Genomic DNA, 19,390 nt, shown 5'->3' on the forward strand with positions numbered 1-19,390 from the left:
CAGTACCGGGTGCATCTCCCGTTGCACAGCTCCGGTTTAGTTGGTTGAACCTGCTGCGGAGACCTTGTGCTTAGTCATAGAGCTTTAAACTGGGTTTGATTGAAAAAGGTAAAACGTGATAACAATATATTCTTCATTATTTTTTTGATTTAGCAAGGAGAGAAGGGAGTAAAAGGGATCAAGAAAAAGCATGGGGAAGTGATAACAGAAGAGGTAAGGGACAAGCTGAGATGGTGAGAGTTGGGACACTTGAACACCAAACAGGCTCTGAGTGAGCTCCTGAAGCTACTGCCCAGAAACTCCCTAGCTGCAGTCCAGCTCTGTGCCTGTGTTGTTTTTTCCCTTGTGTTTAGCCTGAGGCCCGAGGTTGGCATGACTGGGGGATGCTGCGTGAGGTTGAAGTCTTTCCTGAGCAAGGCAGGTGATACAAGGCAGGATAGCTCAGCTAGGTCTGCACTGCCCTGCAGGCCCTGGGCAGTAGCTGTTGCTTCGCTGCTACTCCCACACTGAAGATGTGTCTGGTTGCTCTTGCACTGTAGTCACAGGAATCTCCTGTCCACTGGTGGCACATCCTGTGAGCTTTGGCTTCTTACTCTAGGATTGAACCTTACTGGAACGCATTGGGAAACCTTATATGAGGTGGAAGTTCTTAGACTTTCCTGAGCTGCATACTGTACAGTTGTCTGCAGCTGCCCAAGCAGAACATACTACTTCTCAGTAGTAGTATTGTCTTCAGATGTCTGCTGTGACTGACTCGTAAACAATCCATAAGATAAAAACCAGACAAGTAATGAGCAACTTTTATTGTCAAAGTACTATGAACAGAGTTACTGTTTTTGCAGAACTCATTAAGCAAGAGTGATATAACCTTTAAGTGGGGTAGACATACGTGTAAGTTTTGTTCCCTTTTCTGATCCAAGTTGGGAAAAAGCAGGTTGTCTTAAGACATTTTCTGCTGGCTTTCTGGGACTCACTTATTTCTGTTTGTATTAAAGCCTGACAAAAATAACAATGTAGTTACTTGGCTTTGTATTTTTTCCTCCATGTGTCATCTGGGTGTAACCACTCTGGTTTTTATTTCTTGGATCACTTATTTAATGCACGTGGAAAAAATATCGAGTACTCAGTATATGTACAAATGCAACTCCAGTTCCAAATTGGTTTCCTGTGTATCTGATGTGGAGTTGCATCAGTTGTATGGCAGCTATAGTCAGATTTCACTGCACGCACATGAAGGTGGTACCATTTTACACATCTTAGAGAAACTGCTGTGGTATACTGGATATAATCAGAATGTGTGTGACTGCAGATTAATATATTTTAAAGTCTTTCACTTCCTGCCAATGATACATTCTTAGTACTTTAAATACGAAACTGTTATTACATCACTTGTCAGTTTTTGGAAAAAATCAGCTACAATTAATGTTAATGATTGGGCAACATGTAGCACACTTTTGCAGTGGAAATAATGTCTATTATTAGACAGCTTGATGTGTTTAGAAATCTGACTAGTGATCTGTGACAGTTTGCTGATGTAACCCTACCCGTCAGGGAGGAAAGAGCCCAGGCTGTGGAATAACCTTATATTACCACTGCAGTCAATATGTGTTAGGACTCCTAATTCTAACCAGCTGGTTGATTACAGTGACTGTAATAATTGATAAACAAAACCAAAGATTTAATGCTTCGATTTTCACTTCTACTTCTCTAGTTTTGGGGGGTTCATTTTCTAAAAGATGCTTCCAGGGTTGCCGCAACTTGAGTTTTGTATGAGAGCTTTTACTTTTTCTGTCTGGCAGGCTTCATTCAAATTGACCAATAGGCTCAAATGTTTTTGTAGGAGCGGTACACCATGATTATCTATGCCTCATTTGTTTGATAACTGGGTCATTAACGTTGACAGGCTCTTAGATGCAGGTAGATATACAGTTCTGCCATGTAGAATTTAATTCTGCATCCTTTTGAATCTTACAGTCCTTGACAAATAGCTCTAGAACAGGAGGAGTTAGAAGCTTAGATAATTATTCTTTATACTCTATTGTAGAAGAAAAAGTTATTGTTGCATAAATTAATTAGTTGCTGTGGAGTCGGTCATGAATAGAACATTTATCTTATTTGCAGATCTTAAAATTTATTGTAGTTACCAAAACAAGAAAAATGAAACAGCTAAGTTTTATTAGATTTATAGGCTGCTATGTGCCTTGCTTAATTCGTAGTTTTTAAGGCTATCTGCAAAAATTGATTGCATTCCTTTGGTAGCTGTTAATTTGCCTACATCCTGCTGATACTGGATTCCAGTGTCACATACTGCCATTGAAAAATGTGCTGAATAAGGGCTACGGATCTTATGAAAATTGGCTGAGATGTTTGCACTGGATTATACTGACATTGCAGTATTTTTGACCTGAAAGATATTTCACGCGAGGCTCTTCGGAAGGGCAAGCCTGGTGTATGTGTTGGCCTGAGTATTATGCTGGTAAAACGTAAATGATACAGAAATTGGACAGATATGTCAAAGGAAGTGGCAGAAGCTTCTTTTTAGTTTGAAATAGAATTCCTCAGATTCAAAGGACTATTTCAGTGATGTTTTGCTGTAGACTCAATTAATTATGCTGAAGAGCCAAGTTAGACTTGTCAGTCATCTTACCAGTAGATTCTCAGTCAGAGCTAAAACCAAGTATGACTGGTATGAATGCAGCTCTCTTGACTTTTTCTGCCTACAGATGCTCAAGACTTCATTTAGTGAGGAATGGGAGTCTTGAGCATGTGAAGAAGACAAATCATTTGGCTCCAGGGTCTCACCACAGTGTTTTTCCTGCTGCTTCTGTCATTGCAGACTGAGAGTCTAACCTCTCTTACCTTTTTCTGGTGTCACAGTTCATGTTGAAAAGTAAACATGTTTTCTATCATTAACAGTAATGACTAGATGTTGCTGAGTAACAAGACAAAAGCCTGCCCACCTGTTCTGTAAATGGCCGCTGCTCAGACCAACTCTATAGTTACAGATCATATCTAGATTATGTACTTTTTTCTGTGGTTATAACTTTAAGTTGTGGTAACATGAAATGCACATCAGGTTGCGTTAGGTCATGCTGCCTTCTGTTGGAATCAAATTACTTTGCTGTTTAGTTAAAATGTCCCGGGGTTAGAGTGGCTCTCTCTCCGCTTTGCATTACTTAGGGGGCTGTCCTTGCAAATTGGGGTAACTGAAATCTTCTGGCATGTTTTGAATTAAAATAAAACCATGTATGGGGGCAAGGGTTCATAGAAATGCTTTTATTATTTATTATTTGTTCCAAATGAAACAGGTTTATTTGGAGATTCTGTGAGGGAATAAAGGACAAAAGAATTACATTTGTGAGAGTGGGTTTGACAATCTGGTGTCTCCCTAGGCACTATCAGTTGTAATAACAGAATTAACTAGTCACTGTTTTGGGTGTGTGGTTGGCTATTCTGGCTACCAAAAACAGAGGAAGAGAGATGGGGAAAAGGGAATTCCCACTGAGCACACCATGTATCGTGGTGCTTCAGAAATTGGAGGCTTGGATTTGTTATGACAGGATTACTGAAAACAGGGTTATGTCATCTTGCCTGGAACTGGAAAGGATAATGGAGCTGCTGCTGCCATTTCAGTTTTTTGGAGGAAAGATATCATGTTAGAGGGTCTTCCACCTTTTTCAAGTTTTCTCTAATTTTGATCAAAAACAAGAATCACAAGGCTATAGAAGACAGAGTTGCTAAAATTAATACAAAGGAGCAACTCATTTGAAACAATATTGAATCAGTGAGGACCAAAGGTGTTGAAATTGTGTGCTATTGGAGAAATACAGATAAAAACCTGCCTCTACCTGACTTCTACATGTGTTTGGGCAGCGTTCATGCATGGTGCAAGAGGATGCTGAAGTCTCCGCTTACCATATTCCTCCCTTTTTTTTTTTTTTTTTTTCAGTCCTCACCTCAGATGTGCAAGCTAGATGCAGAGAACAGGCAAGGACTAACCATGTTTTATTTCTTCACAGCTCTTCAAAGATTTCTTCAAAGAGGTAATAATGTGTTGGAACTGTATTATTTCTGCAAAATGGCAGTGTGCAGTGCCAGAGATAATTACTTCAGCTAGAGATTCGTAGCCCAATTTTTCCAATCTTCCTTCAAAACAGAGAGAAATGAGGCAGCCACCAGCAAATACCAATCAAATTTGCATGAAAAGAAAGTTTTATTTTACTTTTCAGACCAAGCCCCTATTCCCATGACTCCCTTTTCTTTGTCTGTGTGTGTACTGCACCAAGTAGCAGGTTGAATATATTTGCATTTCTGGCAGGGATGGTAAGACTCTAGGGATGGAGGTTGTTTTTTCTTCCCATCACATATTTCTTTGTGTCTTTTCCAGTAAGAAATAGTGTATGCATTGGCATATGAACTGAAATAAGGAGCGGTGGTAAGACTCTAGTTGCAGAATAGCCCTTGCACCTTTGCTCAGTTTTTACCAGACAGCCTTTACGGAATACAGTTACTACTTCCCAGCTAGTTTGAATATACTTTTGCTCTCAAATTTACCATCTGTGTCAAAGTTTGGGATTTGCTTTCACACAGTTAATTCCCAGAATGGAGAATTCAGTTATCAGCTTTATTCATATGTATTTTGAACTTAATATTATAGACTAAAATATTTTTTAAATAATTTGTAAGTCCTGAAAAGAGCTTTACTTCTTTCATTACCCGCAGCTGTTTTTCCTGATGTTCCTGCTCTTTAGGAGCAAGAGCAAGACAGTGCCTTTAGATAATGAAGCAATATTGAATTTTGAATGCTGACTTGTTTTCCCTGGAACAGCATCAAGAAAATTAAGAGGTTTAGGTGCCAGATTGAGATTAGAGGAAGAAAATGAAATTCAAAACAGGAAGCAGAGAGAGGCAGGCTCCAACTCACCTTCAGGCCATTTCCCCCAAGTGGAGAAGAACATTGACAGCGATTGACCTGTCACTTGCCAGGTACTTGCAGTTCTGCATAACTGCCAAAGAAACATGCACTTATCTGCATGGTTTTCCAAAACCTTTAAAAGAAAGCTGATGCTGGAGAGTTTAGGTGGGGGAGGTGAACTGGGGAAGCAAGCAAGCAGTCCTAACACATGCCTCCTGCTGTTTTGTTGGACAGTTCTCCACATGCCTGTAGTTCAGCTGCTGGAAATAGGCTCTGCTGAGCCACTGCAGGACACCAACACATCCACTGCCAGAGATGGGTGCAGATAGAGGGAAGCAACTACAAGCTTGCCAGGTGGGTTAATGTAGTGCTGCGTCTACAGTAATAAATAGCCTTGCCATGACTCAGGAGATATTTGCTGAGGCACAGCACTGGAGTGGTGTGTGCCTGGCTGATGGAGAAGGGGGCAGTTCCTTTGTGCTTGGCCTCACCGTGCAGACATGCCCGCCTTTGCCCCAGGCATCCGCATCCTGAGGAGACCACCCGACCAGGTGTGAACAGAAATAAAGCTGTTAGAGGGGACACTGCTGGCAGCTGATGAGCTAGCCTGGCAGGAGGGACTGTGGCCTGTGTACTCTCCCCATAAGCACACTGAAAGCAATGCATGTAGCAACAGGGAAGAGCTACATTCTTGTCAGGACAGCAAATCTTCCTTTTTGATAATTTGGCTTGGTGAGTAGACATGCTTGGTAGTCAAAATACTGTGATGGGGGATATGCAGCAATCATCCTTTATGTCTGTACTAACACTTTTGGTTTATTTCTCCACAGCTAAGTTGTGGAGAAATATATTGTGTATTGATACAGTAGTGATTAAAATAGAAATACCATTTTTTCATGCCTCATTTCTTGCCAATGATTACCTAATACATGCATTTTCCTCCCCTACATACTTCTGTATTGGTTGTCATGAATATTTCCATTTTTTTCTTTTGTTTGAGAGATCCAGTGTAGTTTCTCCATTAGCTCTATCTTCTTACCTTTGAAATGTGTGATTTTTCATAATGTACTCATTTTTCAGTTTCAAGTGGTTCATGATGAATTGGAATAAAATAGAAAAGTGCAGTGTGGCAATGAAACGTGCTTTGGAAGCCTGTAAGACAGATTTATCTGATGGAAACTCATCTGTGTATCTGGTCCTGAATGTTTTCTGTGATAATTCAGGGATACTTTTATGGGGTAAGGACACTGGAGTTGTCAAGCCTGAGATGGTGTAACTGTTGCATCATAACGCTTTTAGCAAGGGTTCATGTTGTTCCCAAAATATTACATAGAGAAGGGAAAAGATGCATTCCTGAACTGGACAGCTCTGAAGATTCTGAGCCAAGGAGTAGACAGTGTAATTTTTCTGTTTTCCTTCTGTTCAGACAAATCACTAGGGCCTTTTAGTGTTTCCAGTCATACTTGCTGAAGCTGTCAGCTGTAAGAGATCAGCACACACTGCTGGATGCTGCCAGGATTTTGTGTGCCTGTCATGGTGTATTATCCTATTTTTAAAAAGCTGTATGAATTGCAAAGTCAGAGCAATAGTGTCCCCACTTACGCAAGTGACTTTTCTGAGATCCCTACCCAAAACAAACTGTGAGGTAAAAAGGGCCAGACAGACAATGTTGGAGTCCTGCATCCCCTACTTATGCCATCAGCTTCTTGTGCTCCCTCTTCTCACAGTGCATTTCCACCTCCCTCTGCTCCCACGTGGTCTAACATGGGTCTTACAGCTGTGGGGTTGCTGCCTGGGTGCATGCGCTGATTCGCCTGCTGCCACCTGCAAAAAGCAGCACCATTATCTATGAGATCCTCTGGGATGCTACCTGGGTGGCCTTCGCCACTAGGCAGGCATTTGTTTAGATATATGGAAATTGAAGATTTCAAAAAATGACCTAGAGGTTGATTATGTGAACTTGTAGTGTCCAGTGTTCTGGATGCAGCACAGTTCATAATCTGCCTGTATTGTCAGTGTAAGTTAACACCTCCAGCAGAGCAGTCGCACAGGGTCGAGTGTTTAAGTACGCATGGAACAAATTTTGTGCTGTATTCATGAGTTGATTAATTTGTATTTAGGCTGTTCTCTGACCTCATGTACTCAAAAGGGTTTTTCTTTTCTGCCATTATTCACTTGAAAAAAACAATGTAAAAGGCCTAAACACTCTAAATGCAACAAGGCATCAACACAATTAAAATCAAGGCGTCACAAATTCTGTTTTAGGATAACAACAAATTCTGTTTTAGGATTTTTAGGATACCAGGAGACAAGCAGTGTGACCAAAACACAAGCATTTTTAGGTGGACAGTGCTTCCAATGAGAAACATAGTATTGGGTTGAATTTCTTTGGTTCATGTCAAGCTTTATGTGTTTATTTTTGAACCCCATGGTTCTCCTCTGATCCTGAGCATCCAATACTCAAAGCCTGTGGTTTGCAAGCTACTCTTCAGCTGGGACCAGCCACACTGCCCTCCTCTGTGTTTACTTCTAACCCAGAGCCACCACGGCCTCTCCAGCTGGACCTGAGCCATGGCAGGGAAAGCGGCATGGCAGGATTGCCTGAGCTGCATCCCCACTGTGGCCTCCCCGCAGGCATGCGTTCTGGCTTGGTGGCTCTTGCCCACCAAGAAGGGCTTTCTTTCCTTTTTGTCTGGCTGCTTTGAGACTCCTGAAGCTGAGATGTGGGTTACTAGATCAGCAGAACAGGCTGCTTGCAGTTTTGAAAGAAAACTAAAATGAAGGATAAAACTTCAGTTAATTGTTTTTCTTGTTGCTATCATTTTGTTTGTTTTTACTGCTGCTGACAGTGGATTTACCACAGCTACCTCTGCCCTCTCCCACAGGGTTCCTGTTGTTTCTAGTGCTTCTTTAAAAAAAAATCTAAGGAAGAAAATGAAACTTTTATGTTTTCCTTTTATATTTATCATTGTATATTTATTTTTCCTCTATCTTATCAAGAAATCAGCAGGCCTCAAAAGCCAGCCCTGTTAGTAGTTGGGAGGCCATACCCCTGCTGAAGAGTACCAAAGCAACCCCTGATGTTCCCCCAGCCTCCTTGCACCACCCAGGCCAGGGCACTGACTTTTCTCACAAGCCTTCCTCTGAGTAGCAAGGTGTTAGGAGACCAAAAGTTTTGGTTTTAATTTAGAGATGGCCCTTGAAGTCAGAGTGGCTTCCTAGGGTACCACACATCACAGTCATGCAGCCAAAGTCCTGCAGAAATTCACTTTGATCAGAGGTTGTGAAGCAAGGGTTTGAACTGCAGCTGCATGGTATAAGCAGTTACATGTTTTGTTTGTCATGTCTATGTCTGTCATTTCTGCTCTTCATACAACACCAATGCATGGAGAAATCTCTGAACTGTGTTACTTTGTATGGAAGGAGTATGCCCAGGGCTTAGGTCTCCTTGCTGTGTTTGCAGTGAGGGTTGCAGGACCACCTCTGCAGCATGTCTCGTGTGCCCTCTAGCTGCTGCAGGCTTTCTTGAGAACCAAAATATCTTTCCATTTTATGTAAGCCTCACCGCATTTTGGTTTGAACTCAGCAAGTAAGTCTTGGAAACAAAGCCTTGAGTAATTGCAGTTAGAGGAGCAGCAGAGACCAAGTGGTCGATTGTAGTCACTGCTGACTTGTTTGTGCAGCTACTGCTGTGATGATCCAATAGAAAAAAAAATGTGCTTGCTGCTCAGGCAGGGAATTTGTTCCTTTAAAAGGTATTTGCTTAGAGTTTACACGTTCGGCTGAAGCAGGGGGGAACAAGGTGTCAGCAGGACGATTCTTATGAAATCTAGTAAGAAGGGAGTAGAAACATACTGTGTGGTAGGGAGCAAAGAGTTGGGGATTTTTTTTATATTTTTTTTGAACAGGTTTTATGTAGAGAGCAAATTGCTGCCAGCCTGCAGGCACAGTTAGCTGGAGAGCTGGTGGCTCTGAGCGCCTTGTGCTTTCGTCTGTCCCAAAGGGTGCTGGGGGTATGGCACCATCAGCCTTGGTGCTGCCTGTGGGCCCAATGCCTTTGAACCAGCTTACCTATGAAGTGGGTAATTTCACAGGATGGCTGTGCTGGCGGGGTCAGGGCAGGGTTGGGGCCCCTGAGCTGCAGCTGTGGTGATGGGCCCAGGTGGAACATGCCTGTGGTGACAAGGCTGGGCTGCTCAGCTGTGTGCACATCAGCAAGTAGCCATTACGAGGTCTCTCTCTTGTAGTTCTGGGGGAGACTGGGTTGCTGGGTAAAGTGGCATCAGCCCCCTGTGCAGAGCAGGTGAGGGGCTGTGGGTGGTGGTGGTGGCAAGGAGAAGGCTGTGGCTTTGTGTGCAGCCCAGGGTGGCACAAGGGGCAGGAGGGAGTTGAGATGATGGTGGGCTGTAGGTCTGCATGTGGCTGTTTCCCCCCACACCTGTCTTCTGAGCTCTTTCCTTCACCATGCCCATGTCCTCCTCCATCACATTGGCACAATCAAAGCCTGCTTTTTTGGTGCTGGAGGGAAGTCCAAATAATGCCTGCTAAGTTCTGTGCAACATCTGCCTGGCAGGAGAGTCTGGTAGCCTGTGGGCCTGGAGGATAAAGCAAAAAATAAAAAATGCTGGAATACCCAGATCTGGAGCATGCAGAGAGAGCAGTGAGGAATTTTTGTCAAAAGGCGAACCCTGCTTAGTATGCATTTGGCCATCTTGCTACACCTGGGGGTAAAGATGGTGGTGGGCATGCACTAATACGAAAGCAAGGCCCTCACCTGTGTGCACTCATCTCATTCCAGCTGGGCAAGAAAACCTCAGATCATAGGGCAAGAAATCCTTAAACAAAGCATTTCCAGATTTCACTGTGAGGTCATGTGGAGAGGTGAGCGAGCTAAAAATCTGTATTATTTTTTTAAGTGGTATTCACTCTTCTAAGGTACTATCTGTGTTAAACCGTCACTGTGGTGTGCTGACAGAGTAACTCCTGTTGTAGTACCCTACCAGGGGAGTTTCTCTAAGCTACTGTATTTTATTTTTATTTTTATTTTTATTTTACTTTTTAATGTACCCATTAGAAAACTGACTGAATTTGAGTTAAGAATCTGTTACATTTAATTGCAACATTAACTGCTTCATTGTGGTTTACTTAGTAGGAGAGGCTTTACATCTGAAAGAATTGTAACGTAGTATTACAGTATCTACATCTTAACAGTATCTACATCTTCTGGATTTCAAAATCTGGCTGGATCATTGCTCATATATTTACCAAAATGTTTGTGCAGGTGTTATATAATTGTATATTTATACCATGTGTGTGCTGTGGGCCACCTCAAAATATTGTACTTACCACTGGTGGCAGGCAGAGTGGACAGCAGGTAATATGAATAATTTTAAACCTGCATTGAAAGAAGCTGCTCAAAACTACATATCAAATGTGTGATCTGTGCACTTTCAGGAAGCTGTGCCATTGTGTTATGGTGCTATGGAAACATCTCTAGATGGTAACACATAGTGAACTTTTGCAATATGACTTTGGAGGCAAGTGTTGGCTACAAAAAAAAAAAATCCTTCCTTCTCTGCTAGGAGTTATGTTCTACCTGGGACAGACTCTGGAGTGAAACTGCTGATTATGATGATACTTAGCAATTATACTATGATAAGTTAATTACAGAGGAACAGTCCAATGGCTGTGGTTTGCTTTGGCTGGAATGCATGAATTTATAATGGAAAGAAAGGTGATGGCATCTTCTGAGCAGCACAGCTGAGATACTGATATTCTCCTGCGGTCTAATATGGGAGCAAGTGCTTCCCTTTCAATTTGTGTAAGTGAATTTAAATCTGGCTTCTTGAGTCTCTCTCATATCTTTAATTCTTTCTGAGGAAGATGCACTTATTTTCTCAACTCAACTGTTGCATCTGAAGAGGTTAAGAGGAGGTATTTACAGTAGAATATCATGTGTTAAAAGTCTCTATTTTAAAATTCTTGCATCTTGTATTTTAAGACATTTTCATATTATTTTTTAACTTTTTTTAAGGCAATTATTAATGCTTTAGCGTTATTATCAAGTTCTAAGCTTGCTTATATATTGAAAGAGCAGAATAAGGTTTAAATTTTTCAGTCTTCGTGTGTGTTTGTGTGCCTTTGCCATGGCAACAAGGCTGAATACAGCCAAGTCAAGTTCTGGCTTGTGACATTGTTGAAGGTGTGCATTTTATGAGCTGAAATACAGCTTGTTCTATAGCAGTTCAGCTACAAATCCATAGGAAAGTCTTTCCTTTTTCCAGAAGGAAATGTAGTAATAAAAACATTGAAGGTTAGTTTTAGAATGTGTTGGGGTGGGGCTATAAAAAATTAGAATCCGCCTTTAAAATGAAGTATGTATATTGTTTAAATCTTCTTAATGCAGAACTGGTACCAGCATTTAAATCTGGATATTTCATGGTTGGACTTCTGCTTTCATTGTGTTGTGTAAAATGTCTGACTCTTTAAATATGAGTCCTCTTGTATGCGACTGTGAATGTACCCTGACTGATAATAAGTAAATAACACAACTTTCAGGGCTTTAACTTAGCTTGTGACTTGTGGCCACCTAGATTTGAATGAAGAAGTAGTAAGAGTCTTGTGGAGCTCAAAATGGTTGCTGCTGTGACATGTTGCTCTTCTCAGCAGCCAGCTTTGAAGGAGGTCCTGCTTTTAGGGTTTCACATGATATCTAAACCTATTGCTCATGTCCTTTCATGTTCCTCTGTATTTTAAACTTCCTTGTTGGATCTCTGGCTGGGCTTCATCATTAGATCATTCTTTATTTGTGAGTTACGTACAAAAGTTATATGTGCTTCAGTGTGGAAACCGCAGCGAACATGTTAGTTCAGCATCCAACTTTATAAAGATGGGCTGAAGGCCTCTGTGTCACTGCTCAGCAATGCTTGTCAAACGCAAGCTGTATTTGGATTTTTACAGTTAAAGTGTTTACAGCAAACAGTACCAGAAATCAGATGATTGAGTTCTGGAAGCAGTAATCTAGACTTGGATTTGCATTTGAAACAAATAGGGCAAATTAAAAATCTTTTCAATTTAAGCAAAAAGACGTAAGCTGCTGCTTGCTCTGGGAGTAGTCTTCTTTCATGACTTTTGTATTATAAATAGGCCTTTCTGTCGATAAAGCTTTGCAAATGCCTCAGCCACAGGGTAAAATGCCTGCAGGCTGTCCCTTCCTCATGCCGCCAGCCCCTGAGGGGTTCAGCTGAGCCCTCGGGTGTGGCCGCCAGAACTTTCTGGAACCTTCCAGAGGCAGTAGGGGCAGCCCCGCCCTCTCCTCACAGAGCCCCTCAGCCAGTGCCATTCCCCTCTCAGCCCTGGGCAGCCTCTTCCTCCTCATGAGACAGAAAAAAACAGCTCCAGAGTGTATATTGTTCATGATTTCTTCTGTACGTTTTTGCATCGGTTATCAGGGTAAGAAAAAAGAAAAACCTGATGAGCAGAGGTGGGAAACCTTTACCCGGTTTGTGCTGTGGCTGCTGCTTAAATGCCTCTTCTGGCACCATTAATCTTGCTTTTTTTTTTTTTTTTTTTAATGGTGAATTGGGCAGGTGGGATGAGAAAGCTGTGCCCTAGCATTAGTCAGCCCTTTGCCTGGCTGCTTGGGCTCTTTTTGGGGAAGGGGTTTAGCAACCCCTCCCTGTCTTAAACAGGGCACCTGCCTTGACCTGGACCCCTATTGCCTCGCGGTTTTTGTGCACAGCATTGTCTGCCTCTTTACACACACAGTTTCTATAATTGCATTTCAAAAAAAAAAAGTCTCACTTTGTGGATGGTCCAGACACATTAGTGTGCACATATGTGAAGTAAATGTGTCATGGTTTGGATGTCTTGAGGTTTTAACAGAGCAGCATGCTGTCACTGGGCCCAAGCAGGCCTGGGATGGCAGCTGCACAGAAGAGAGGGCAAAGCCCAGCCTCTGTGGTCACAACTTGTGGTTTTTTTGGTGCTGGAGTTGGGGGATCTGTTGAGATCTGGATTTTGGACTTGAGCGGACTGTAGATATGTATAGGTTTTGTTAGGATTTACCCCGTTGTAGGTCCTGTCTTATCTCTACAGAAGGATATTAGGATTTTAGGAACATGCCATGGAGGTAAAATATGCATGAGGATGCCTTAATGAGGACAATAATTGAACCTAATATGTAAATCCTTGAACTTTAATAACAAAAAAAAAAGTGTGTGTGTGTGAAAATCTGCTTCTTCTTATTGCTTTTCTGTTTTTATTCCCCAGAAATCATTATCTTCTGTTCAAGTCAGGCGCACAACAAATAAAGTCTCACCGGATCCACAGATCGACAGAGAAAGAACATTTGGTGTTCCTCTGGAAGCTCTCGTACAGGATGCAACACAATGTGGAGTCCCTTTTCTCGTCACACAGATGGTGGAATACCTAGAAGTATTTGGTAAGTTTATGTTTTGTCTGTTCTGGCCTGTTGTTTTTTGCTTAAGCAGTGCTTTTCGGCTGTAACTACTCAGCAGCTTTGTGGTCTATTTTTACAATTATTGTGCTTTTGTAGAGGAGCTCATGCTTTTTGAGATCCACTTCTCTTCACGCAGGTATGATAATGCAGCTGTTGCTTACTGTTTCATATTCCTTCTTGGGCAGGTCTGCAGCATGTTGGTATATTTCGAATCAGTGGTTCAGTGAATAAAGTCAAAGAATTGAAGCAAAAGTACAATCAAGGAGAAAAGGTAGACCTCATTAATCATGGAGATGTTGATTCTGTAGCCAGCCTTCTGAAACTGTTTCTAAAAGAACTGCCAGTGGCTGTTTTTCCAGACAATGTCTGTGCTGGCCTGCTAAAAACTTTCCAAGGTACGGAATGGACACCTTCCAAACTTCTGTCCTTTCTCTGACAGTGAACGATACTGTGTTCATAGCACCTTTGTAGTAAGCAGTGGTTTCAGTTTCCTTGACCCTAGACTGATGTTTAATTGCTTTTAATAGACCAGTCTTCCATGAAAGTGTCTGTAGTCTTTTTTTCTTTTTTTTTTTTTTTTTTAATTCATTAAAGCTTTTGGACACGATATCCTGTGGCAAGGCATTGTGCAATCCAGTCCTCTGATCTGTATTCTCTGAGAATCATCCTTTGTATGTTTTCTTTTAAAATTTGGTGCCTTACTACTTACTGAGATACCATTTTTATTTTTAATCTAATCACCATCATAATGCTGTTCATGCATTTATTTATCTGCTGCCTCACTCCTCTCTTTTCCAAGCTGAGGCCTCCCTCTCTATTTCACCTTCCCTTATACAGGAGCCTTTCTGTTCCCTGTTCTTATTTAGTACTTTTTACTAGTTTTCTTATTGTCTTCTAGGCAGCAGTGAGTGGAGTGGCATGAAGTGTTTACATCTCAAAGCCAGAATGAGTACCTATAGCAATATGCTGACTAGTTTCCTGTTCTTGTCTGTAGTTCTTAATTGTGTAAAATCAAATAAAACCCCACTACTGATGGTTGAGCTAATGCTTTCAGACAATTAGGCCAAGTGATTTTGAGTGTTAACTAATTCAGGTGTTTGCATACAAATAAGTAGGTTTTGCGGGTTAGACTGCAGGCTGCTCTTGTTCAAACTTCATCTGCTGGATTCTGAGTTATGTACACATTTACAAAAAAAGAAAGCAACAACAACAAAGTCCCTTTCATCAGATCTGAAAAGCGTATGCTGAATGATCCTTCTACAGAATTTTGCAATCACCTTGTTTTGACCATCCTGAATAGTATTGCTTAAATCCTCTTTTTTTTTTTTAATTTTTATTTTCTTTTCTCCCTCCTTCCCTCCCCTTCTCATTAATATGTTGAGCAATGTGAGTCTTGCCCTTTATGGACTGTGTTTTTTAGGGCTAGAATTGCTCTTTAGGATGTGATTTGCTATTCACAATGTTGAAGCTATGCAGATGTGTCCTGTCCTGGAGATCTATGGCAAAATTGAGCATCAACTGCCAATTATTGAGCAGTACTGCTACCTCAGTTCTAATATCCAGGAGAGTTTATCATACTAATTCTGAACTGCTGATCAAATAGAGTTGTTTGTGAAGTCATTTTTTTTGCCTTGTGACTCTTCTTTGAAGAATGGGAATCAAGGAAATGTGAAGTATTCCCAATTTAGATTTTTAAGCGTCTCTTGTGTAACAACAGTTGCATACTTAAAGAGCAAAAATGTTTTGAGACTGAGAGCTACCAGTTAGTCAGGAAACGGAGATGATGCAGTGCTGAAAGGATACAATTTCTTACTCCTTGTAATGAGAATCATACAGCGTGTGTCAAATCTCTGGGGAGAATCAAGGCTGATAATCTTTTAACATCTTTAAAGGCAGCTTTAAGGATTCACATACATGACTACTGCCTATAACTCCATTAAAAAGCAGCAAGTACTTTTGTCCTAACAGGAAGAATAGCAAAACCAGAGTATATAAAACCCAGTATTTGGAAAATCCACAGTACTTAAATACTTAATATGTGAAAATAGTTTTCCAAATTTAGTGTAGAAATTCTTCATTTAGAACATATATTAGAGCAAAGTAAAGAATAAATATTTTAAAACTGTCCCTCTTTCTCAGATCTATAATAATATCTATGATGAAATCATGTTATTATTAGGAATATCTATGGAATAACTTTTTTTTTTTTTAACAGAGCACAAAATCCACACAACAGAATGCATAAAGAATCTGAGACAATTACTCAGCTGCCTGCCCGAAGCCCATCAAAACCTTCTGCAGTTCCTGTCTGCTTTTCTGTTAAAGATAGCAACGTACAGTGCAGTGAATTTCATGACTCTGGAAAACCTAGCTGTTGTGTTTGGACCTGCTCTTTTCAAGTGAGTACTCCATATCTATTTACCCATCTTAAACAGTACTACTTCATCACGCTTTAAAACAAGGCCTCCCATCATAATTGTGCGTCCAATATAAGTACAGTATTTTGAAAGTTAAATGTTATATGCAATATTAAGGGCTAACGTGAACAGTTTCTGCTCAGGCTGACCAACTTGGCTCTGTTAGGTTGGCTCTTTACAGGCAGGGCCTCAAGTAAGAAACCATCTAAAAAGAAGAGGTGTGAGGGCTAGAGAGCTCTTTAATGAGACTTACTTGTGTTTTCCTGTCCAAGCTATGTACGGGCTGTAGAGGTTACTTACTGAGAGCACCAATTCTGAAATGCTAAGACTCATTTTGACCTCGTAATGGCATTTGATATCAGAGAAGAGAAGGGAGTCTCTTCTACCAAAGTAGAGGAGTAATTCATTCTATCCTTTGTGGAAAGTTTCGGATATACTGGTGCCAGTAAAATGCACATGGAAATGTGAACAGAGACCAGCTGAGCTTGCAAGAGGTAAGTACAGAAGCTGGTGAAGGTGTGTTTGGGATGACGGAGGGTGGCCACTTATCTGGATGCTAAAAAAGAAAGGTGGGAGAGCATGTCGGGTAAGTCAAGGTGGTGAGAGAGAGGAAACAGCCTAGAGTGGTGTGATGGTGGATTTTCCAGAGAAACTGAAATGTTTCAGTGCTTCATCCTGTTTGTCATGTTGATACAGAAAAGTGATAGTGTTCATACCTATCTTAAGATTTGTAAACCTTTGTTTCAGTGAATCAGTCCAGCTGAATGTAAACTATAAGTGAATCGCCAATTTGTAAAACTTAAGCATTAACAATTAGTGTTTTCTATACAGCAAGAAATGCCTTGTTGTTTCCCACTTTTTTTGTGTGTGTGTTTCAAGTGGAGGAAGTTTTTAAAAGGATAAATTCAGCAAAATTGGTACCATTTATATTAGAAATCACTGACAGGCTTTGTTTTGGGGAAACTGTGCTCATAAACCTTGCTGCTGTTTTCAGAGGGCTCTGTTTGTGTCTGCTTAACTGCTCTGTAGGCTTATCACCAGATGTACCAGCTTATAGCCTTTGCAGGTGATACAAATAAAAGGAACCTTACTTTTTAGCAAAAGTACAGCTGGAGAGGTGAACCTAACAGTGTGCTGTGTAACAGGACTTATACTGTTCACTCCTGTGAGAGTAGGTTTCACTACGGAGGATATTCAATTGTAGAACAAAGCAGTTACACAATAAAAACCCTTAACATCTGCATGCTGAAATCAATAAACGAGTGCAGACAGATGAGGTTTACTCCCAATGTCTGAAATAGTTGCATGACAATGCTTATAAATAGGTAAAAGGCAATGTTAAAAAGCCTTCACCAAAAATCCAGCCTTTAGACCTATGCTATCTCAAGGACTGCACTGACTGTCACTCTCCTGACATTAGACCCCTTCACCATCACATCAAGCTTGGGTGCATGCACACACGCAAGTATACTTTATTACTTCTGATATCAAATTCTCTGAATGTATGCCCACTGATATCTGAATCTGCACAGAAAATTCAAGTGAACTCCCCTTTTGATGGATGAACTGTTTCGGTTTTTAAGTACCCTAGCCTGTTTTGGGAGATCATCCAGCTACTTCTGAACATGCACCTCTGTTTTTTTGTTTTGTTTTGTTTTTGTTTTTAAGACTACACTTAGTGCTAAACTATTTGTGTCAAGTGACCTGTCTGAGAAACTTTGGAAACAATCTCTGCCAGTTACTTGTCAAGACCACACAGCTACCGTAAATAGAAGTTATAACTACCCTATGAACATTAACACCAGCTTTATGTAGTCATTCTGATCTCACCATCTCTGGGAGAAAGAAAAAACAAAGTCTGGAGCTCATTTTTTTGTAAAGTGTGTAAGTAGTGCTGTCCTTGGAGAGTGATTTTCTGGAATTATGAATAATCACCTTTCTAATAAATGGGTGGAGAGGAGAACCTTGCAACTGATATTTTCACTCAGTGAGATTGCTGTACCCCTTGCTTCTGAATGACCCAAGGCCTCCAAGACTTAGAACAAACCAGTTGTATTTTCCTTTATAAGAGGAAAAATTAAAGGCAGTCTAATGTTGAGGACAATTCTGGTTCTAATCTGCAGAAATGCATACCCTGTGCCATTGTTGGAAGTAACCTATTACTTCTTGGATGTACTATTAACTATAGTTATGGTGCTAACTCACTGCAGGTGTTAACTGTTCTGCATGCGTTCTGGTACTTGCCTTTTTTTGTGCAGTTACTTCTTCCTGCCTTTGCTTTGGGTTGTTTATAAACCTTTCTACTTTAAATTTTGATCTATTTATATTCAAGTGTAAATTCTCTCTGTGACTATCACCTGTCTCAATCTGTTGACACTTTATTTGTGGAGACCTGTCATGTTCACAGTTTCACTGAAGTGACTGAGCTTGAATATAAAGTAGTTGGAATATGGAACACATGGACCTTGGGGACACAAAATTAGAATATAAAACTTGCTGCTGATTGGACCTGATACTAACCTAAACTGCCTGTGCTTCACAGTTAGTAAATACACTAATTGCAAATAGAAGCCTTAGCACAGGTATTACGTTGGAAGCCTAGTTACAGGATCACAGAAAACCTCCTATTGCCCTGAATTTTAAATCCTAAGAATATAGTATCACTGTCTGAAAACTGAATTTTAAATAAGATGTCCATTCTCTGTTTTTAATGTTACAACCCCCTTAACTTACTGCTGCTTATTTTGAATATTTGACTGAAATCACCTTCATACAGGAATTATTCTGTTATAATGGTAGTAGTATATATGCTTCCTGTCCCTATTCAGGGTGATGGGACCCAAAGCGTGATGAAGAAAAGATGGTATGTTTCAGAAAAAGTGTAACTTAGTAAAACACTTTATTTTTACCTCGCTCTGCTTTGTAAACCACCTCCTTCTGGTTTCTTCTACTGACCTTTCTCCCTCATGCTGTTTTTCACCTGTGAGACTGTCTTCACCACTATGAGCTTGCTCCACCAGCATCTTTCAGATTGCTTTGCTCTTAGATTTGGAACCTGGCATCTGTTTCTTATCTTCTGAAACTTCAGTCTTAGCATCTGCATTATGCAACTTTCACGTCCTAACTTCCTTGTAGGTGAGGGAACCACAAACATAGCTCATAGGTGAAGTGTCAGGCTGGCTGCTCCCTAGACTTCCTGTGCTAAGATCTACTCTTCTGTCACCTTCTACTGGTGATTTCTTTCTGCTCATCCTCTGAATTATTTATTTCTGTTGCCATTCCTCCTCCTTCTTGTGAGCTGTATCATGTCCTGTAAGTGCTGAGGAGAAAGCGTTGCTTTTCTTTTATCAGAGATTTGACCAATGTTGCTTAGGTTTCTACAGGTACAATTTTATTTACACCTTCTCTTGGTAAAGAGATTTCTGCTGTTAATCTCAGTAAGCAATTCTTGAGCGTGTGCATAAGGATGCTAGCCAGCTAGCTGTTTGCATCTACTCACTTTGACTCAGTCTTCCTGTAAATTTACAGAAAGTCTAATACACAAGCCTCTGCCAGCAAGGAACTTTTGCAGATCTCCTGAACACAACCAAGGCAAAG

General features: G+C 40.8%; 1 protein-coding gene across 21 annotated transcripts in view; it reads left to right on the top strand.

Moving 5' to 3' along the window:
• Positions 1 to 19,390, top strand: part of FAM13C (family with sequence similarity 13 member C) — a 132,130-nt gene that overhangs the window by 163 nt on the left and 112,577 nt on the right. For 12 of the 21 annotated variants that reach the window (XR_010832799.1, XR_010832800.1, XM_048069368.2 and 9 more), the window contains exons 1-4: positions 3,950 to 5,269; positions 13,187 to 13,358; positions 13,562 to 13,771; positions 15,592 to 15,775. Coding sequence is in view for 19 of the 21 variants with exons in the window: in XM_048069368.2 (XP_047925325.1) it covers positions 5,231 to 5,269; positions 13,187 to 13,358; positions 13,562 to 13,771; positions 15,592 to 15,775 (605 nt within the window). In the remaining 2 variants the exon portion in view is untranslated. Of the gene's footprint in view, positions 1 to 76; positions 214 to 3,949; positions 5,270 to 7,854; positions 9,797 to 10,024; positions 10,737 to 12,208; positions 12,368 to 13,186; positions 13,359 to 13,561; positions 13,772 to 15,591; positions 15,776 to 19,390 lie in introns of those variants that run through there. The other 9 variants (XM_048069365.2, XM_048069367.2, XM_048069366.2 and 6 more) reach the window with 9 other exon arrangements.

The sequence above is a fragment of the Anser cygnoides genome, chromosome 7, assembly GCF_040182565.1.
Source record: "Anser cygnoides isolate HZ-2024a breed goose chromosome 7, Taihu_goose_T2T_genome, whole genome shotgun sequence".
Classification (NCBI taxonomy): domain Eukaryota; kingdom Metazoa; phylum Chordata; class Aves; order Anseriformes; family Anatidae; genus Anser; species Anser cygnoides.